General features: G+C 40.5%; 1 protein-coding gene across 2 annotated transcripts in view; it reads left to right on the top strand.

Annotated features, from left to right (window-relative positions):
* The window catches only part of TRPC3 (transient receptor potential cation channel subfamily C member 3), a 309,905-nt gene that overhangs the window by 220,251 nt on the left and 66,185 nt on the right, over positions 1-23,469 (top strand). For both annotated transcript variants that reach the window (XM_073603492.1, XM_073603502.1), the window contains exons 4-6: positions 8,042-8,206; positions 14,217-14,433; positions 17,358-17,591. In XM_073603492.1, the coding sequence (XP_073459593.1) occupies positions 8,042-8,206; positions 14,217-14,433; positions 17,358-17,591 (616 nt within the window). The remainder of the gene's footprint in view (positions 1-8,041; positions 8,207-14,216; positions 14,434-17,357; positions 17,592-23,469) is intronic.

Genomic DNA, 23,469 nt, shown 5'->3' with positions numbered 1-23,469 from the left:
TGTGTCTCTATTTCTTCATTGAGTCCCCCCGGCGAAAGAGTGTTCAAGGAATATATCCAGTACGTTTCTTGCTGACATAAACGTTTAAAACGTTCTGCAGTCGGAAGGTCTCTGGGAATGGCCTCAATGACCCAGACTTTGAGGCCTTTGGTGGATTTTTGGTGTTCTTTCAGGAAATACAGAGGGACACTATGTTTGTCACTGCCCTTTTCTATGAAGCGCCTGTGTTCGCCAAAACGTTGGCCTAAGGTGCGTATAGTCCTGCCCACATAAAACAGGCCACATGGGCAGGTCAGGCAGTATACCACGTATTCACTAGAGCAATTGTGGAATTCTTTTATTATATATGTTTTTCCTTTGATGGTGAAGTCTTTTTGCCCGTGGTTCACGAATTTACAGGTGAGGCATAATTTTTTCCGGCACTGATACATTCCCACTAGTGGAATGAGGGGAATATATGAGATTGAGGTGGATGGGGCATTTTTGATTTTACTAGGTGCTATTTTACTCTTTATGTTTTTTGCTTTGCGGTAGGATACATTGGGTTGTTGGGTGAGAGAGAGGCCCAGGAATGGGTCTCTGAGCAGGATGCACCAATGTTTGGCTATGATGTTCTCCATTCTTTTATGACAGCCATGGAACTGAGTAAATCGTGTTGGTTGTAAATCATCTGCAGTTTTTGCCTCTGGTTGAAGTTTTGTTGCATGTTGGCTGACGGCTTTTTTAACCAGATTTGGTGGGTACCCTTTGTCCTGGAATTTTTCTGAAAGGAGTATGCCTTGTGTATGGTAGTCTTCGTCTTTGGTGCAGTTTTGCCGAATTCTATGGAATTGAACCCAACAACCCAACAATCCAATGTATCCTACCGCAAAGCAAAAAACATAAAGAGTAAAATAGCACCTAGTAAACTCAAAAATGCCCCATCCACCTCAATCTCATATATTCCCCTCATTCCACTAGTGGGAATGTATCAATGCCGGAAAAAATTATGCCTCACCTGTAAATTCGTGAACCACGGGCAAAAAGACTTCACCATCAAAGGAAAAACATATACAATAAAAGAATTCCACAATTGCTCTAGTGAGTACGTGGTATACTGCCTGACCTGCCCATGTGGCCTGTTTTATGTGGGCAGGACTATACGCACCTTACGCCAACGTTTTGGCGAACACAGGTGCTTCATAGGAAAGGGCAGTGACAAACATAGTGTCCCTCTGCATTTCCTGAAAGAACATCAAAAATCCACCAAAGGCCTCAAAGTTTGGGTCATAGAGGCCATTCCCAGAGACCTTCCGACTGCAGAACGTTTTAAACGTTTATGTCAGCAAGAAACGTACTGGATATATTCCTTGAACACTCTTTCGCCGGGGGGGACTCAATGAAGAAATAGAGACACACTCCTTATTGTAGCTTGACCCCCGCTCTATATATATATTTTACATATTTTTTATTGATATATCCTTTACTAATATATATTTTTTTTTTTACCAATATTTTTACCCTTGACTATCAATCCTTGTCCCCTCTTTTTAGACATTTCCCACTGGGTTCATTTTCTGTTACCCTGGGATATGGCATAACTTGGGGGATAAAAAACTTTTCCCCATCCCCCTCTACTTTTTCATCCCATAATGTGCTCCATTGTCTACCAACAATGCAGCCTTATGCATTTTTTTAATACCATTTGTGACACTTTCCTTTTTTTTTTTTACCAATCGTTTATTAAAGTTTTCTTTTTATATAATAGTCGTTTATTAAATCAATGATCCTTTTTAAATAAAACATTTTTTCTTTTGTACATGAAACTATTGACTCTGAACATATTTTTCCCCACATCACTTCCGCTTCCGGGTTCCAGGGTGGTTAGCGTGGAGCTTCCACACACTGGACACCGCTGCTAAGCCTCTCTCAACCAGGAACCAACATCCCCTGAGGTGAAGGACTGCCAGTGAAGCCTGCACACCAGCACATCCCAGGACAACACAACCCCTGATGGACATCGCCACCCCATCTGAACTGACTTACCAGTAAGTGTATGTATTACACCTTCACCATATAACAGTGTCAGCAGAGTTGGCGCCTCCACACCCCCCTTCCCTTTTCAGTGCTATGCTCACAGAGGCTATGGACACCCTCTGAGGACAGCTGCCTCCTCTCTCTCCCCCTCCCCCCTTTTTTGTTCTAACATTAATGTTCTATCAGAACCATCATTATACAATTCCATTCCTGACATCACAAAATCTGAGCACCGGAAAACCTTTCTTCTACAAACCCTTATTTATACTCTGAATGCAGATCTACATCCTGTGCTATTAATTAGGATTTTCAGAGATTTACTGTGAATTTAGTGCAGATTCACTTGAACTTACTCCTCAAATAATTACTGACATGTGCACATTGCAGTTTTTTACTGTGGCGAATGTGCACAAATCCTGTTGGTTTTTTTTTAAATGTTAGGTTAAACAACTAATGCAGGCCATACATGGATCAAATTTCAAATGATTTGTCAATCTAAAATCCAAAATTTGGTGCGTTTTGTAATCTGATGGTGCCACCATTGAATTCGAAATTCGACCAGCAAAGCCTTCAATTTCACCTCTTGTTGCTACAGAAAAGACATTTTGTGGCCGGGAATCTTTTTTTTTTTTTTCCAGATCACAGCTCATGCACATTTCTTTTTCAATTATATTTCTTGCATGATTCTCATTGATTATAAATTCGTTCCTTTTTTTAAAAATATTTTCAACATGTCCGAACACTCAAATATGATGGCTGCATGAAAATTGGCCATTGTTGCAGCCCAATAATGGTGCGAATTTCAGACGAAAATTTATCATTACGTTTTTTTGAAAGAAAATTTGTTCGGAATTTGACCTATGTATAACTGGCTTTACTGTGTAGATTGAAAATAGATCAACGAGGAACGATTGGGTGGTAGTGTGGATACTCTCAATGCGATGTCTCCGTTGTCCCCACGAGCAGGGAGCGTATAGTCATCGGCGCTCGTCTTTTTAGTAAATATCTCCTAAACCGTGGAGGTTTAGGAGATATTTCAAGCACCTACAGGTAAGCCTTAATATAGGCTTACCTGTAGGTAAAAGTGGTTGTACAGGGTGTACAACCACTTTAAAATAAGAAGAAGGTGAGTCCTCCATTAATCTACATGTAATATCCCACCCTCATTGTGTTTAGCTGGTTAGTGGGCATGGAGGAGGAGGAGGGGGTGGGCTGTCATTTACCACTATGTATAGGCCCACATGTGTTACTGTATAGTCACATGGGCTGCTCAGATGTGATAGGGTGGAAATGCTTAGCATTGAAACTCACTGAAAACTGAGCATGTGCAGAGTTGCCACCACAGCTGTAAAATCCCTATCTGAATGGAGGACCAACAAGGGGATCAACCACGTTTTTTGCAAAATACAGAAAAGGAATCTCATAGTGACTGAGTGTGTATGATAAGCATGTAATACAGCATTTATTGATAGTTTTTTATGATGTGGGTTTAGTGAGACTTTAAGTTTAAAATGGTATATGTCAAAGTTCGCCCACTAAGGGTCACAAACACATAGCAACCAAGCAAGTAGAAAAAAGAATTGGAATTAAGTCATCCCTATCAGATATGTATGCACACTGATACACAAATAGGGGACTGCCAGGGCAATAATAACAGACAGATCACTCATCAGGCTATAAATACGGTTTAGATATGTAAGCCTAAATAACACATCCTCTTTATATGGGGTCGCCCGCAAACTCCCCCACCTTGTGCTCCTGAGGAAGTGAATTACACAAAACATGTTGAGCCTCTTGTGAAGGGGTGGTAGAACCTCCTACTATTCATGCCAATTGGACATACAATATATAACTCGATTTGTTGGGAGATTTGTACTAGGCCACCACCTTTTATGACGTAGGGTGCAAAATGCTACTATGTTTTTAAATGTTTTTGAAATCCTTTTTGTGCATCAATAAAGCTTTGTAATTTTATTGTACTTTGCTTGGTTGTGCCTTTAAAGTCCATGAACTGTGGTTCAAATGTGTTAATTTCATATATTTAGCTTACTATGTAGGCTTATTTTTTGTCTTTTGAGTTCACATTTTGAAGAGGTATATTTAAAGTGCATAAAGTAAATGTGTCATAATGGGAATTAAGAGCACCGCAGTCCTCTGATGATTCCAAAAATACAGTTTATTTTATTTTCATTATTCCATTTATTTTGTCTTCATATAATTTGACTTTATAGTCCAAAACGTAATTCTACACAACCTGCTCCTTTCTTATTTATCTACATTTTTAAAAGCAGTACCGCAGCTCTTTCCATCTAGACGCAGCAGTTGTAGTCATGCATTTGACACTTACATTAGGACTCTGGTATTGTAATATTTGATAGCGTTGGAGATGCTGTGTCAACGGTTTATGTTTTTATTTCAAATAATAATCATATTTTAAATAAAAACATGGAAAATTCAGAATACATGATCAGCAAAAGGAACCATAGTAACAAAATGGGGGTTATTTACGAAAGGGAAATCCACTTTGCACTACAAGTGCAAAGTGCACTTGAAATTGCACTGAAAGTGCACTTGGAAGTGCAGTCGCTGTAGACCCGAGGGGGACATGCAAGGAAAATAAAAAACATGAGATTCACAAGTATCTAAAATCCTAAATTTTTGGTTTTGAATATAGTAGGGAACAGTTTAAACCCAGTTTAAAGGGAAAATTTCCTACTACAAAGTTGTCATGAATTATTTGTTATGTCATTTGATTGTTTCTGCTTTTGTCGCTGTTCTAGTGATGTAATATTCAGAGTATTTTACTGCCCCAGTGACAATCTCCACCTGGACAGACAGAAAGGGTGAATCTCTCCGGGGGTCACAGACAGCAATCAAAACCTGATGCACCTTCTAATACTTCCATACTTTATTTAGAGCTTAACCACTTCCAGCAGGCTTGGCACATATACTGTATATGGTTGGCTCCCCTGCGCGATTCGCCGTAGCTGTACGGTGGCCGATTTAAAGGGTTAAAGTCTTGTTTAAAAAAAAAAATTGTCATACTTACCTCCTCTGTGCAGTTGGTTTTGCACAGAGTGACCCCGATCCCCCTCTTCTGGGGTCCCTCAGCAGCGCTCTCCCTCCAGCACTCGTGCGGGCGCACTCCCATGTCCTGCTGCTGCATCTATTGACACAGACCGCAGGACTCTGCCCCGCCCCCCCCGACTCCCACATCATTGGATTTGATTGACAGCAGCTGGAGCTAATGGCTGCGCTGCTATCAATCTATCCAATCAGGACCTGACACCGGCTGGAGCTGGTGTGCTCGTTCCCGTCGCTGGAAAGACCGGGTTCAGGTAAGTAAAAGGGGGGCTCTGGGGAGCAGCTGCATCAAAAGAGGTTTTTCACCTTAATGCATAGAATGCATTAAGGTGAAAAACCTCAAGAGTTTACAACCCCTTAAGGGTTATAGGGATATTGCCACCTCACTGGACTGATCCATCCATTCAACACCAGGGTGGAATGTCAGCAAACAGTTGGGGGGGTACCACGTTCTATATTTCCTTGAAGTACCTTGATACATGATTTGTTGAACTGAGTATTTTTTTGAAGTACCTTTGATATACGATATGTTTAACAGTTTTTTGCAAAGATCATACAATGCTCTTTTTTACAATTTTAATAACATATTTTTCAATAAATTATATTTTATAATAAGTAATATGTTTGATTGCCTTAAAAATCCCATCCAATGAGGACATGCTTTAAATGTTAATAATGGGTGTCTGCTGCGCTTAGTTACAATTTAGAACAATAAAATCCTTACAATAAATAAAATAATCCCTCGAGCAGCCAGCGCAATATTTATGAACAACAACAAAACAGATACATAGTAGGTGCAGCAGTGGTGTATTTTGGTTTTATGCTGCCCTAGGCAGGACTGAAATCAGGTGCCCCCCCATGTAAATTTGTCCCACACTTTCCTGTTTAAGATCCATCCCTTCATCTGTAAACTCCACCCTTTCCTCTTTAGGCTCCACCTCTTCCTATTAGATGGCTGAGCGCTTTTGAGGGCCCTCCCCTGAAAACGCCCTCCCTGGCCCTCCCTCCCTGGGTGGCTATGTGGGGTCCCTGCCAGGCTACGTGGGGTCTCTACTGGGCTGTGTGTGGTCTCTGGTGGTTGCTTTGTGGTCCAAGCATAAATGAATCATGGGCATTGAGATCTAAGGCGTTACATTCTTATATCTCAGGACTTCATGTTGGGACTTGTAGTCCTTCACTAGTTGGAGGATGTCATGTCCTCAGCTCTGAGGGGTTCAGCTGGGGATTACATCCCCCCAAAAAGTGAAGGACTACAACGTTTCAGCATGAACCCCTTAGATATAAGAATGTGACTCCCTCCAAAACTGAAGGACCACAAGTCCCAGCATGAACCCCTGAGATCTAAGAATGTAACCCCTCAGATCTCCTGGGTTCATGCCTGGGACCTGTAGTCCTTCACTAGTTAAGGAGGGTGGGGGGAATGTCACATCCTCAGCTCTGAGGGGTTCATGCTGGGACTTGTAGTCCCTCACTTTTGGGGGGTAACATCCCCCAAAAGTGAAGGACTACAAGTCCCAGCATGAACCCCTCCTCTCTGTATGGGTCTCTGGCTCTGCAGACTGCACAGGATGACAATGTATAAAACTGGCCTGCACCAGCCTCACCATTCAGGCTTCACACAGTAGTCTTCTTCCCTCAGAGCATACCGGAGTGGAAGCCCGGAGAAGATACAGGAGGTGGGTGGACGGTAGAGAGCACTTGGCGCGGAGGAGAAAGTAAGATCCTCCTCCGCTTTGAATGCTGGGGCTCCCAGGCTCCCTCTGCAGGGCGGAGAGTCACGGCTATGACGTCACTGGTTGCTAGACGCTAGGTCGCTCTAGCAACCAGTGGCCAGTAAGAGCCTCAGTCAGCAGTGGAGGTGGGGATGGAGACGGAGCCAGCGATACGGCGGCTCTCATTCTGGTAAATCTGCGGCTCCGCTGCAGGCTAGGTTTGGGGAATGACTGATCAGCAGCCCAGTCTAACCACTATTGTCCCCACTGCGGGCAGGTGGATGGACAGACGGATGGGGGGGGCGGCGCCGCCGCCCCCTTGTACAATGCCGCCCGAGGCAAACGTTTTGTTTGCCTCGCGGAAGATACGCCCCTAAGGTGCAGCGCACAAAGGTAATGTCCATAGATCAGTTGGTCCTTCAAAGATATTTGGAGACCGCACACTTGATGGGATATACTTTCAATGTGGACAGGAGAGGAGAACCACCACCGGCACCGAAACAAACTGCCTCTTACTCTCCTCTTTGGACCCTTATTACAGGGGTCAAATTGGCATTGAGTATGGTGAAATCCCTTGATCGCGGCACACCACGATCAATCAGGTATAGCAGGTATAGCAGGATGGATACAGGCATCCTGGTCTCCACACTCCATTCTCAATATCCACACCGTTAAATCCATGCAAGTAATGATCCCTCAAGACAAAAAGGAATAAACCTCATGGTGCAGTAATCCTTCATAAGGTTTTATTCATAAAATGTGAAAATGTGGCACTCACAGGATTCAAGTTTAAAAAATGCTTGCCGCTGAATACAGACTCTCAGCTCTTAGCTCACACCACCAACAAAATGGCCGCCGCTTCCACAAGCTCCCTCCTATGCCTTTCCTCATGTATTCTTGACGAAAAAAGTCTGTATTCATCGGCAAGTGTTTTTTTAACTTGGATCATGTGAGTGCAGTATTCCTGTTTTGTTGATGAATCAAAATTTTGCATTTTGCCTTGCTTTCAATGTAAGTGACAATGGTCACCATATAAAATAGATAGGGTGAATCCTCTCAGCAGGGACACAGACAGAAATAAAAACCTGGCATTGGTTCTAACTCTTCCATACTTAATCCAACATGAAAAGAAAAAAAAATGTCTTTAGAGGCATTTTAATATTACAAGTACTGTTTAAGGTAGCCATCCTCTTTATGCAATTGACCATTTTTACTCCTTTTGTCTGCAGTTTGTGGCACATCCCAATTGCCAACAGCAACTACTAACCATCTGGTATGAAAATCTCTCAGGATTACGAGAACAGACAATCGCTATAAAATGTTTGGTTGTCCTGGTTGTCGCTCTGGGACTCCCATTCCTTGCCGTCGGTTACTGGATTGCGCCATGCAGCCGGGTAATTAAATCAAAATACTATGCTGATAAAGATCTTATTTACACCTAGGCACTTTCTGGTGAATTTTAATTTACAGGACTGGATCTCTAGGATGCTGTGATGCTGGTACTGAAGTGCAATGAATTAGTCCCATATGCTCCAGTGTTTGTGTGTTTGAATAAATATATTGCAGTAATACTACTTGATTTGGTCTTGATGTAATCAACAACATTATTACATCATATATGTTAATTTTCAAAGTATTACTAACGCATTTCAGCTGAAGACATAGTCATAGCTAAGACTAAGGTTTTGCCTAAAAAGCATTATTGTTCTGCTGGGTTAGTTTGGATGTCCCAGATCACTTATATTTTACCAGATAAAATATTGTTGTCAGACTCCAGATCTCTCTTCGAATATTATGCTTTGGAAGTGTACAGGAACTTGACCTGTTGAGGCTGACATTCCTGGTGTATACTGGTGTGGAGATAGAGATACGCTTGTGATATTTCCCAGCCTAGACCCACTTACCAATCCAATTATTTGAACATTTTCCCATAAGATTATAAATGAATGTAATGCATTTTATGTTATTTACCTGTAAAAGCCTCTCTTGGTTTAACATCCAAAAGAGCTCAGATTGCTGCTGGGTGTCACCATCTTGGATGTGAGTTCAGCAGCCTCAGAGCTGTCCTCAAGTGACACCGGGGTTGATATACTAAAGACAAATAGGTTGTTCACTTTCCAAAGTAAGTTGCACTTCTGAAGGGAATTTGCCAGGGAGCTTAGTGAATGGAATTTAGTATGCAGCACTTGTGCTCTTGCTCAAATATTACTTTGTATGGAAAAAAGCGACATGAATCCAATTAAAAATATTCCCTCCCCAGAACTATCCCTAAGGTGCATTTGTGTTCACTGCACAAGCATAAAATGCTCACGCATCCAAATCTTTAGCGATTGCAGACTTGCAAAAAAGTTGCCATCATGCTAATTTGTGCCATCATCAACCCAACCTAATATTATCCTAATAATACAATAATTCAATTTATGCGTCAAAAGAGGAGCAAAGCTGTCCTAAAGTAAATTGCGAACATTTATTTGAGCTTGACCATTACATGACATTACATAAAGGCACACTAATTGTGATTATTTTAATCAGCAGACTTTGTTGATTGTATTTTGGGGTAAAAAGGGTCTGAAAATTCTGTAAACGTTGCGTTGGGAAAAATTACAGAAAAATGCTATTTTTTTTCCAAATGTGTAATATTTATTCCCACTAACCCATGGAAATAAAAATATACATATCCAAATTTGCTACCTAAATAAAGCCCTATCATAGTATGTTAGGGTAGATATCGCCAAAACAGAAAAAGTAGCCGAAAGATGAATATTTTTTTTCCTCATTCAACCAATAGATTGAACAAAAAAATAAATAAAATATGATTCAATTCCCCCTTCCACACATTCAATGTGAATGGGGGAATCCTACCCACTGAGCTATTGTATTCTGACAGCAGGGAGACTTCCCTGCTGTCAGAATACACTGATATGCACTGTCGGGAGAGGATATGGCTGGGGTCTAATAGTAAAGAGTACCTGCCATGGCCTATGCTATCACAAGGGATGTTGTTCATCCCTTGTGATAGCAATAAAGTTGATCAAATATAAAGTTAAAGAGACAGTGTAAAAATACATGTTAATTTAATAAAAAAAGTACAATCATTTTTTTTTTTAAAGCGACTCCGTCCCCCGTGTTCACACACAAACGCGAACTTGAACGTAGGTTCCGCACGTATATGTAAAGGGTGTTCACACCACATATGTGAGGTATCGTCATGAATGGCAGCGTGAGAGCAATAATACCAGCACCAGAACTCCAGAAAAAAACACTCTACCCCATCTTTTACATTTTTTATAAGGTCGAAATCAACAAAAAATCTTTTTCTGTATATCATTTAAAGTATGGCATCAAAAGAAAGTAAAGCAACCACAACAAAACAGCAATTGTAAGACATGTCCAAAACCTTAAAAAAGTCCCGAGACTTAAGAGTTTTTAGAAAGGTTAAAGGGGTTATAACTTAAGTGGTTAAATAAAAATTATCATTTCACTGTTCTGAAAATAGCTGATTTATAATGACCGCAAGCGGTGGCAAGAAGCATGCAGAGGGGAGGGGGGATGTTAGTTTCCTGTCCCTCTGCATTCTTCTTGCCACCGCTTGTCTTGAGAAAATATTAAAAACTGAGACAAGTTGTTTCATTCCTAGCTATGAAGTCGGACGGCCTCTGGGAGAGGAAAGGGAGGCATCCAGTCCAACCTTATAGCTATGCTTTGGAAGCACCTAGCATCATGGGCACAGAACTGAAAAATGTTAATGAAAGTTCTTCTTAATTTATTTAACATTGAAATAAAAAGCAGTGTTACTCTTTTCACTGAACTCAAACGACAGTACAAACTGAAATAAAGTATCCTCATGAATATTAATAAAATATGTTAATGTATGCTGCGTCTGGCATGTATTGATTGAACAAACGTGTCTCATTATGCACAGTCTGATCAATGAGATGTTTAAGCATTACCCATTGACAATACTCGTAAAAACAACAAACAGAAAAGTTTAATCTGCATTAGATAGTCATCAATAGTGTACTGGCACGGATGTTTCATTTATCAATTTGTTAAACCTGCCATTTAAGTAGAGAATGCTCTGTCAATGTAAGGTAAAGTCAGCAACCAGGTGACTATTGATAAAAATCAATCTTTATTCAATCCAAAGGAGTACATACGTTCAAAGATTAAAGCCCTTGCGGGCTGAAACATGTCAATGATGGCTCTATTTTGAAATGTATGTACTCTTTCGGATTGAATAAAGATTGATTTTATCAAAACTTACCTGGTTTCACCTTACATTGGAGGACTTTTGTGTGCGGACTGGAGACCACTTGTCAGGCACAGTGAGTGAAGCGAGCTCTAGCCCATCCTATACCTGCAATTGGGTTGTAGTGCCAGTACTTTACATGATTAGAGAATGCTCTGTGGTTTTCTTCAGCACATATTCAATTTTTTCAACATAAATATACCCCTTTGCCAATCTGTGTATTACTTGGATTAAAAAGAAATAAGATTCTTGCAATTCAAGGCCTTAGGTACAGATTCCTCTATGGCAAACAATGAATCAGTAGTAGCATCACCAAATTTCACTCAAAATAGCCTGAGACTAACAGTCCGAGCCAACAGTGCCAGCTGGCCATACAGTAAATGACTCGATTCCCCCATCCATGTTAAACAACACGGTTGGAGAAAACTTCACTACCCGCTACTGTATTCAGGCAGCCACGGCACCTATGGTTGCCTGAATACCAGTGACTAAAAGGATTGTCACTGTTGATACAATAATTTTCAATTTGCTCAATTGATTTTTAAAACAACTTTTTCGAGCCAGGTGGTGCTTGCAGGGCCACTCATAGCTTGAATTTTAAGCTGTATATGATCAGCTTTAGATGATCACACACTGCAAATATCCAGGAAAGTCAAGAGGGGTTGGCTTATTAAAGGAGTTTAAACTGTTCAGTTAGCAAAGTGAATTTTTACTTTGCAAAGAAATTTATACGTAGCTTAGTGAATATAGTGAAAATTCTTTGCACAGAATGCCCAATCACGTGCAAGAAAATCTAAAAAAAAAAAACAAGGATGTTCTATTGTATGTGATTGGATGGTTGAAACCAGCAGTGTTTCATCTCACTCACTAAGCTACAGTAAGTGAAAATTCTTTTGCAATATGAAAATGTACTAGTTTAGGATACATAATCTGTAAAAATGTAATTTAAAAATAACAAAGGAAAGTAATCTTCCCAAAAATGTAAAACCTTGCTTTGGTTATATACTACCTTGATTCTGTTTAATACATTTTCTATTTTATTTGGTTTTCAGCATAGTACAATAAAAAAAAATCCAAAACATTTTAAAGGTGGCCTCTTTGCTTCAGTGTAAGCTATAATGTTTGATACTATAGAGCAGCCTTTAACTTTTTAACCCAAGGAAACCCTTAAAAAATTTTTAGGTCTTGGGAACCTCCACTATAACCAGTTTATTGGCTGAACCAAAAAAAACTGTCAGCTCTGGTCAGAGGCACTGTACTAACTATTCAAAGTTAGTACAGCGATCTCCCCTGCTGAGCTGTTGTGTGCTGAGGGGGGGTGCCAGTCCCCGCCAGCCTCCCCCCCCACCCCACCCCGAACATTGGCGGAGAGCGCTGATCGGGAGTTGGTCCGCTGCTGGTATTTCAGCATGCTAATCCGACAGCCATCGGACAGGGTGGCAAAAACACGGGCCGTGTGTACGGGGGTATACAGATAACTCTGCAAAGTGATTTTGGCCCCAGGACAATGCAGGCATAATCAAAAAGGAGGTCAATCAGCCACAGCTCAAGGAACCCTTAGCAACCTCTGGAGGAATCTTAGGGTTCCATGGAACGCCGGTTGGGAGTGGCAACTATAGAGTATCTAAAGTAGTATAAAAAGACATGATGAACTTCATCCAAACTTTTCAGAGGGTCAGACTAGAAGAGCAACATAATGGGGGTTATTTACGAAAGGCAAATCCACTTTGCACTGCAAGTGCACTTGAAAGTGCACTAAAAGTGCACTTGGAAGTATAGTCGCTCTAAATCTAAGGGGTAGATCTGAAATGAGGGGAAGCTCTGCTGATTTTATCATCCAATCATGTGCAAGCTAAAATGCTGTTTTTTATTTTCCTTGCATGTCCCCCTCGGATCTACAGCGACTTTACTTCCAAGTGCACTTTCAGTGAAAAGTGGATTTTCCTTCAGTAAATAAACCCCAATGTATCTACTCTCTTGTTTAAGGTTGCAGAGATTCCATTTGCGGAGAATGTAGCCAGTAGTTACATATTTTCCAGGGCATTCTGTTTCCAAGAAAAGTCTTATAGTATAGGATGCTATTATTTATGAGTTTGATCCAATCAGCCAAGGATTGGACAAAAAGTGTCTCCTTTTGTGTTAAATTGTTTTAGAAACATAGTAGAAAGTGTATACTAAACTAAGAAAAACATTTTCTTTTGCTATATCTCTCTTCTGAATATACCCCAAACTTAGGAGAGGGCCATTGTGATGATTAAGTATGATTAAGAGGAGGCTGCCCTGGGTGTTTTTTTTCTTATTCACTAATTTAGTTGATTTCAAGAAGAAAAATGTACATAAAATGCTCCACCTTCAAAGTAATTGCTCAAACATCAAATACAGACACACAGTTGAACTGTTTTGTCAAAGCATCATAGGATTAATAATGAAATACATACATCAACAGTACTGGCCTCAGGAAGGGCTCAATTATTAGTTAAAACATTGGATGTTGAACTAAGTTTGCCCTGGGTGTTTTAGCAGGTGGGGTTGTAAACGTGGCTGAACCTGCACATTACTTTGCTGTTACATAATAGTGTAAATAGACAACCCACTAAATAATTTATCAAGCCATAGCCTGTTTTAAATATCTGTGTTTTGTAGTACACCAGTGATGTGCACCAGTGATGGACTAATGTATTTGTAGCTGCTATTTGCATTTAACATGGCCTGTTCTGCTTGCCATGTGCTGCTCTACTTTGGTACCTCTTCTACTGGTCCACTGTCCTTTCGCTTGGGTGCCATGTGTTAGTATCCTACCATTGCTGCCTGTTTGGCTGAAGACTTACCACTTGACTGGCTGGTTGGGCTTCCCCTACCTATAATCTTGCATTATTCATACATGCTCCATCTTGTTAACTCTTGGTAGGCTTGCTGCCTAAAAATATTTATCTGAGAATGATGAGCTGAAAGGCTGGGTTGGAAATCTATGGTTGTGTATTCCACAGATGAAAGTGACATTTTTTTCCCTGGTACTTAAGCATGCACTGTCATGGGATGCAGCAATGCACAAAATATCTTTTAGCATATCATTTCCTAAACTGAACTGCCATCTATTGTGTAATTAAAACTGAGAATGTGATCATCACTAATTTTTACTCTGATTACTTTTTTAGCTTGGCAAGATACTCCGCAGTCCCTTCATGAAGTTTGTGGCTCATGCTGCTTCATTTATTATCTTTCTGTGCCTGCTCGTGTTTAATGCATCTGACAGATTTGAAGGCATTAAAACTTTACCAAACATCACTGTAATTGAGTACCCAAAGCAGATCTTCAGAGTGAAGACCACAAGATTTACATGGACAGAAATGCTCATAATGGTCTGGGTTGTGGGTAGGTTTTTTTCTTCTTATAGCTATAGCTAAATTACCTTTGTTGAAAATTGGTTATGATCCCTCTTCATTATTATTGCATACATCCTGTCTTGCCATCATAACACCTGGCTAATCTGCTTCTGTCAATAGGTAACATGGTACCTACATTATCCTTTGCTCATATATGCAGCTCACAAATTTGCCTCTGTTCCCTGCACCATTTATTCACAACCTAATTAGTTCCAACTAGACCTTTGGATCCAGCACTACTCCAGTATACTGTATAAAGTTACACAACGAAACAGGCAAGAATTTAGGCATTGCTACAGGTGCATGATCCATGAATATATAAGAACATGTGATCATAAGTTAAAGGGAGTAGCTTGACCTCTGTTAACCCTCTAATCAACTGCTTTTTTACTTTTGGGCCCCAGTGCAGCATCACAAGCCAGCTAGGCAGTAGTTTACCCCTATTTATTTAGAATGACTGGGAGAAAGGTCTTTGTCAAACTATTCCCTAGCATACTTTTTTTTTTTTTAAACGCCTCCTTGCAAGCTGTTGTTTGATGCATGTTAAGAGCAGTAAGACCAATGGTGGCTTCTCTTTGGTTGGTCTAGGTACTGCACTATGCACATTGCTGTACTGTGTGAATGTCAAACTGGATTATCCTAAATATTGCAAATAAAGAAAAAAATATATAAAATAACTATTTGCTATCATCTATCATCTTGCTCAGCTTTGATTTAATCCCTTTCTATCTTGTTTGTGTTGTGTTGCTGTTAATGTTATATGAAACAGGTCTTCTGCTGAATATGAACAGTTCGCACCTTAAGGATGCTAACGCCTCGTGCGTACGCTTGATTTTCACAACCTTTCAATAATGCACTACGTGGCCGTGTTCAATCTACTGTATGACTCACTTTTGAGAGAATTTTAACCTTTTAGCAGACAGTGTTCATGAACAACGTTGAATCTTTGCACTGTAATATCTATGTATACAACGGGGGTTGCTTTACTAAAGGCAAATAGACTGTGCACACTGCAAGTACAGTTGCTCCAGAGCTTAGTACATGAGGGAAAGCTTTGCTGACTTCCATCAGCTAATCACATGCAAGCAAAATGTGATTTTTTTTTTCCTTGCAAGTGATTGGGTATTCTTTGCAAAGTGAATCTTCACCTCATTTTTTAAGTTCCAGAGCAACTGCACTTGCAGAGTGCACAGTCTAAATGACTTTAGTAAATCAACCCTTCAGTGTAATTTATTTAAAGGGTAACTCCACTTTTGTAGGAAAAAAAAATAGAAAATAAAAAAAATAATATAGCATATACAATTGCAACTCAAATCATATTGTAATTGAATGTTATTAAAAATTACCTTTCCTTTCCAATCTGCAGCTCTGTAATTGTTTGTAAAATGCAAAGCAATATGGCTACCTGGAGGTATTCTGTACACAGAACACCCCTTAGAGACATCATTTTCTGCTTGTGTGATTGGCTCATTGATTTTCCCAGAAGTCAACACTAAGATACAAGTCAGATTTCAGGCATCCCCTGCAACAAATTTTTCTTTTGGTGAGATACTCCCAGTAGGAAATCATGTCTAAAGGGATGCAGACCCTGAAATTTTCCTCATTAGAGCCCTGCAGGTGCAGCATCTGGTTGATAATTATGAAACCACTCCTCTTAGATTCACTTACCACATGGGCACAGACAAACACACAGGGATTTCTTCAGAATAACAAAAGGTATACAGGCATACCCCACTTTTAAGTACACAATGGGGTTTATTTACTAAAGCTGGAAAGTGCAAAATCGGACTCACTTCTGCATAGAAACCAATGAGCTTCTAACCCCAGCTTGTTCATTTAAGCTTTGGTAATAAAACCTGGAAGCTCATTGGTTTCTATGCAGAAGTGAGCCTGATTTTGCACTTTCCAGCTTTAGTAAACAAACCTCATTGTGTACTTAAAAGTGGGTTTGTTATAATCCTTGCAATGTACATAGATCAGCCAGATGGGAATGTTTTTTTCTCACCAAAAGTGGAGTTGCTCTTTAAGGTTTGGATTTGCTTGCATTTTGTAAAGAATCCAAACTGCACAGAAACATCAATGCAAAGTGTGTACCATTTAAAGCAGGGGTAGGCAACCTCGGCACTCCAGCTGTGGTGAAACTACAAATCCCATCATGCCTCTGCCTCTAGGAGTCATGGCTGTGATTGTCAGGGTCTTGCAATGTCTCATGGGACTTGTAGTTTCAAAACAGCTGGAGGACCGAGGTTGCCTACCCCTGATATAAAGAATAACTAAACATAAAATGTAAAAGCTGTTATCAGGTAAAGTTTAATGTCAGATGAGACTTTGTAGCTTTTTCCCTTCCTGCCAACAATTTTTTTAATTGCACCTTAGCTGTGATACATGTGTATTGTACAATCTCGGCATCCATAAGATGCCAAGGGTAAAAACCAGGTTCCAGCACAGTATGAGTCTAATGTAAGTTATGTCATCAGAGGTGGTCAAATGGCTGAAGAAGGAAGACGTCAGACCCAAAAGAACATCTGGAGAAGATAGCAGCAGTGGTGACAGAGCAACGAGAGGGAGCGTCTCAAGGGAGTATGCTGAGGAAGTATGTTGTACTTGCATAATTTGGCAACTGCTGAGAGGACACAGTTCTGCTTTAAGAGTATATTTTCATCATATGCATTTCTGTGGGTTGCAGGTTAACAAAATGCAACCGGCAGCTTTTTTTTTTTCTGGTCCTCGGAAAACGCAAAACTTGGAAGCAAAGCAAATGCAAACCAGAGACAAAAACTATTATTATTATTTTTTAAGTGCAACATTAGCAATGGGCCCTGGTTGTTCTCTGGATAGCAGTGCAATGGCTCATCAAACAGAATTATCTTATTAAGCACTACAAGCAATGCTGTCTGTTTTTTTTTTTTGCAGGCATGATGTGGTCGGAGTGTAAAGAGCTGTGGATAGAAGGTCCCAGGGAATATGTTCTTCAGCTGTGGAATGTTTTAGATTTTGGAATGCTCTCCATTTTTATTGCAGCCTTCACAGCCAGACTATTAGCTTTCATGCAAGCCACCAAAGCTCAAAAGTATGTGGACCAAAATATTCAAGAAAGTGACCTTTCCTTGGTTACTCTTCCTCCTGAAGTGGAATATTTTACCTACGGTAAGAATACAGTGGCATTTATGCTTGGAATTAAATACCGTATTTATCGGCGTACAACACACACTTTTTTCCCCTTAAAATCAGGGGAAAATTGTGGGTGCGTGTTATACGCTGATCCCTGCTCTCTCTGAGAGGAAGAGGAGCGAATGCCGCAGAGATACACAAAGCCAAGTGTACTGTGTACTCAGATGGGCTCGGCTTCGCTCGGCTCTGCTCGCAATCATGCCCAGTCCTACCTACTAGCCTTTACGTCCCGCCATTGGACTGGTGTTGTGTCCATCATAGGAGCCGGGCCAAGGGACGGGGCGGGACTGCGAGAGGAGCCGAGAGGAGCTGAATACACAGAACATCCGTTAAATTTAAAAAGCTATCATGCTGCAATTATGGGGAATGCTGCAGATGGACACTGGGAAAGTCTGCAATGATGGGGAATACTGCAGATGGACACTGGGCAAGGCTGCAGATGGACACTGGGCAAGGCTGCAGATGGGCACTGATAAGGCTGCATTGATGGGCATTTAAAATGTAAGTTTTTTTCCTTAAACTTCCCTCCTAAAAGTTTTTAACCTTAAACTTCCCTCCTAAACTTGGGGTGCGTGTTATGTGCCAGGACGTGTTATACGCTGATAAATACGGTATCCATTTTTGATTGCTAGGTGGTATATCTATTAAATACATAGCAGGTTCCAACGTTTTATTAAGAGGCAAGCACTGTAACAGAATAAAGAACAAGATACCATCCATAAGAATAGTTTGCCTGTTTATTCTACCTTTGTCTTGAGCTAGCATAGACAAAAATGAGGAGGTTTGGAAATAAGGTCACAATTCAAGCATGAAAGATCTTTTTTTCCCTTGACTCTCACTTATAAATGCATGCTGCATCCTTTGAGCACACATGTGTGTGAGCCACTGAGAGCCAACACTTCTTGGCAGAAAAGGTATTTACATGCCATTGCTTCTATCGCATTCCAAAAAAGCAAGATGTATATTCTTTATAGATGTGTATCAGACAAAGCCATGAGGACCATTCATTTATACCCCAGGGGCCGCCTGATTGTACCTTGTACAAATATGGGTAAAAAGCACAGAGTTCTTTGTCAGAATTGCATACAGCTGTTTCAGATTTCTTTCCAACATGATATAGGACCCCATGGCGTTTCGCTCTGTTCCTAACACCAGACTAGTTCTAAGCTGCTATGCTAGAGCCAGGTCAGAGCTCTGACTTAATAGACTCAACAAAATACATAACTTGTTCTGGGTCAATGGAAAAGCTGAACCATCAGCTTGAAAGCCTGGGAGTAAGTCTTTTATGTAGCGTTCATCTCCTGCACTTCTCTCATAACAGGTTCTCTTTGAAATGGACGTTTTGTTTGACGCAAATTGGAAATTTTAATTTACAATTATTGTTCGGATTTTCACAAATTGTAATATATACCATGAGCTATAAAACATACACCAAACATATTAGCATATTGTAGCTTAGAGTACATTTGCAAAATGAAGTAGTATTATCCATTTATCCATAAGTAAATGTAGCACGTCATACCATGTACTCCATTTCCTGCATTAGCCTTTATTAGACGAGGGGTAATTTAATAACATGATGTGTTATATAGGACAGAGACCGTTTATCTAACTATTGATATCTGAATTCAATATTGTTTGTTTTTGTTCTAGATGTATGTTTCATGAATTATAGTGTGTGCCAGACCTGCCGAGTAATTATTATGTTAATAAATCACAGACAGCCTATATCAGGTTACTTACATTGTAGAAATGGAGGCTGACATTAGACTGGGACGTAGAAACACAAATGGTAGGGTTTGTAATTAATCAAACTGCTCTTGGCCATGCTCTGCCATGTGGATGCTGAGCTCACTATGAATTGATCAAAGCATTTAACTGGAACTTGTTTTTTCTCTACTAAGTAGCAGCTTGTTTGATGTCTTATATCTTTGGGAGATGTTTTTTAGCTAGTGAGCAGCCGAGTGTAATAGTAATCATTTAAGCTACAGTAATGATGTATCGTTCCCTTGCAAATGCAGTACAGCTCATGTAAAGGTGGCCATACAGAGATTGTCCTACGATATCAATGATTGTGTGACAATCACGATGTGAACCTCATGTGAATGATTGTATTGGGAGACTGGCATCTATGATGCAAGATATTTGACAGTTTAGACATTTTCATCTAATTATAATACAGCAGTAATAAAAAGGAGCTGCACACCAACCTGCTTCACAGATATTACAGGAATATCATCTGAGAAAAACTGAATAGGGGATGGCAAGTAGGGTGAAAGAAGGATCTTCCATTGGTTGGATGATCTTTCAGATGATCGGGTTATTTAGTGTATAGCAAGTTTTAGCATTTTAAAAGAACAATTGGATCCTTAGAAACAATAAAGTCAGTCATATTTTAGGGCCTTGCAGATGTTACAGAACATGGAAGGACAAATATTAAAGTGGAACTACACTGCATCTGAGCCCCACACACCAAAAACTCTATTTAATTCATTTTTAGTGTTCAAAGCAAATTAATTTATCCATCCATGTCTATGCGCTTTATTTTTCTGAGAAATCATTTTTAACCCCCCTAGCATTTATGGCTGTAGCCATCTTGAGTAAAGGCAGATGATTCATGTACACAAAAGTTGGCAGGCAGAAAGACAATTTGCCAAAAAAGAACCATGCAACTGAGCCTCCGGGGCTTGAGTATACCGAAATGAATTACTACTCAAAATCCAAGTAATATGAAAAAGCCAGTGAAAAGAGTTGGGAGGCGAGGCCAAGCTGCTCTCTGTGTGTCTATGGATACACAGCTGACTCGAGAGCGTACCCACATGAATGCCCCCTTAGCAAGCGGCTTGCTATGGTGGGCACTTGGCGGGGGGGAGCCCGGAGGGCCGGTGAGGGACACGAGAAGAGGGGGATAGAAGCTGCTTTGTCCAAAATCAATGCACAGAACAAGTAAGTATAACATGTTTTTTTATATAAAGGTTTACAATCACTTTAAAGGTATTTATTTTAGGTCCCTGTTCCAAGAATTGTTGGGCAGATTTGGTTAAAACCACTCAGATGCAAATTCGGCAGTGTAAGGTAAATAGACAGTCCAGTATTTAGTCACTCAGGCTGGGTTCACACCTAATACCGATGCGGCTCTCAGCAGGGGACCTGTGCGTCCCTGTTCACCGTTTCAAGTCCTATTTCAGACTACATTTTTGTCTGAATTCGAACATGAAATGGACCAAAAGACGCACAGGGCTCCGGTGCAGATTCGCACCGGAGCCGCAGCGTAGATATGTGAACCGGCTCCTTAGAGAGCCGGTCAAAATCTCCTGCTTTTGCAAATTGGATGCGGGCAACCCGCATCCAATTCGCAATGATGTGAACCCAGCCTCAAACTTAGGATGGTCAGTACATTGGGTTGTATGATGACAACAATAGCCATGTATGTGCTCATCATAAAGCGACTCCTATTGGCCTAAGGGCTGCCTATGTATTTGGTTCAAGCACCATCTGTTTAAAACAGTCATATGTCAGTTAGTCATATGTATAAGGGCCAAATCTTTTGAAGAGCATACTACACGCACACGTTTGATGCTTCTAAAATGCATTTGTGCTATCTGCTAATTAAAAAAAATGACCCTCTAATTTCATAATAAGGTATTACATTCTGTTTTGTTGGTCTGTAGTATGTCTTGTCTATTAATCAAAATAAAAAAGTGTTCCTCTAAACAGACAGCCAGGTTAATATATAGGTATGCAGTAAGGATTCTGGTTGGGTTTTTCCCTAACAAGTAGATGTGCAGACTAGGGAGACCCCCTGCTCTGTACTCCACATTGGTCCTGAAGGCCACGGAGAGCAGGGCCAGAGGGATATAGTAGCCCTGCAGTGTTGTTGGATGGATCTGCAAAAGCACGAAAGGTGTGCTTACTGAGGTGGGCAGTGGTCAAAGTTGGTACAGTGACTCCATCTGATGTGACAGGAGAGAGCAGGGAAGAAAGGTCTAGATATACTTAAATGCCTAGGTGAACAAATAACCTGTTCATCAGCCCACCATCAAAACCTGAAATCATACATTCTCATTTCAAACAAAGCTAGGGAGAACTGGTAGCGCTTGGCCTGAATAAGTAGAACCAACCTGCCTTTTAAAGCCGGCCATAGATGGAGCGATTTTCTTTGCCGCAACCACTGACCACAGTCAGTGTTGATGGGGGAATAACTCCTGTGGAGCCAGTGTGTTCTCCCAGCAGGGGGGGGCAGGAGAGCTGTGCCCACCGGGAGAACACAGTGATTACTGCTAGCAGCTAAATTAGCTAGCAATAATCACATGAAAAATCCGACAGGCTGGTTGTACACAAGTTGATCGATTGATCAACTTGGGTACATTCAGCCTTCCCATATATGGTTTGAATCTCGGCCAATCCCTGCTGCACTGGCCGAGATTCAAACCGTCTATGGCCGGCTTAAGTTAGAGACATATTTCTGTTGGCTAAACAGAGTATGCCATGCAAAGTGTGCCATTGTGCGGCAGTTTTTTTATGTATGATTTTCAGGGATGGAGGTGTGTCACTGGTGGCACCAGACCGCTTATATAATTTTGCTCCAAAGGTGAGTGTTTCTAAAGAGCATGGCTTTTTGGAACTCATTTTTTTAACATCTTCCAGCATCAGCTTCATTTGTGTCTCAGGATTCCTTCACATGATATCTCTGAGCCCCAGATGAGGTTGCTACTCTAAGACTTCCCACTGCTAGACACAAAGATCTCAGGTTTGAATGGGGGGAAAGGTAACTACAGTATATATTGCCCAGCATATGTCGCTGACTGCGGGTCACACTATGATCACTGCCTGAATAGTGAAGTATCTCCACCCACAGCCACCAGCCCAACACATCCTTTTAGTAATGACCTGGAGGGCAAATACTCCTTTGTACCCCATCCCATTCGTATCCTTGCAAAAGAGGGATAATTGCCGCCAACTGCTTATTACAGAAAAACAAAAATAAAGAGAGATCTAAATACAGTAGATTGTGAAATGCTAAAATAATATTCAGACTGAATGTGTATTATGCGACACAATATTTCTATCAAAAATGCTGCAGAGGGCAAAGATTGTTTAATACTGACCATCTTCAGTGCTTTAAAAATATCCCAGTAAAATGCTCCTAATATACCGACAGCAGAAGAAGAGTTTTCTCTAGCCATCGCTTACAATATATCAGTATTGTACTGACATTATGAAATGTTCTTATCATCAGTACTATACATATATTTGAAATGCCATGATATTTCCCTAATGCACACAGCAAACTGTTACAGGGTACAAATTGTCCCACGGGAACATCAAGAAATTAAGTGACACATTTCTTGTTTACAGTTATGAACCTAAAGTCCACTAGGTTAATTTGGTTCGAAACATCATGAATTCTGAAGCTGTATCATTCCCCACTTTGATGTTCTCAGATGCTGTGTTGCTGCAAATAGAGGCTGCTGAGGTCAATGTAAACAGAGAGTAGAAAGGGAATGCTTAAAGCCTTGTTCCGTTTTCTTTAAAAAAAAAAAACGATTTCAGACTGCCCAACTGTCCACCCTGATTACAGTATTCTTAAATATTTTTTTTGGAATATGTAACATGAAGATTTATAGCATAGAAAACATTATACAAGAAAAAAATACAGATAAAGAACATTAATCATTCATCTACAACGACGCAGACCCATTTTTTCTGTTTTTGAAATTCATTTTGATTTTATTTATCTCACTCCAGAAGACATTTTGCACATTTGAAGACTTGCAGGCTTATTAGGGCTCATGCGCACTGCAGCTCAAAGAAGCTCAAAAAAGCAGCTCCTACAGGCTTTTTAGCTTTTTTG

This window comes from Aquarana catesbeiana, linkage group LG01 (assembly GCF_042186555.1).
Source record: "Aquarana catesbeiana isolate 2022-GZ linkage group LG01, ASM4218655v1, whole genome shotgun sequence".
Lineage (NCBI taxonomy): Eukaryota > Metazoa > Chordata > Amphibia > Anura > Ranidae > Aquarana > Aquarana catesbeiana.
This window is presented reverse-complemented; position numbering and strand designations above follow the sequence as displayed.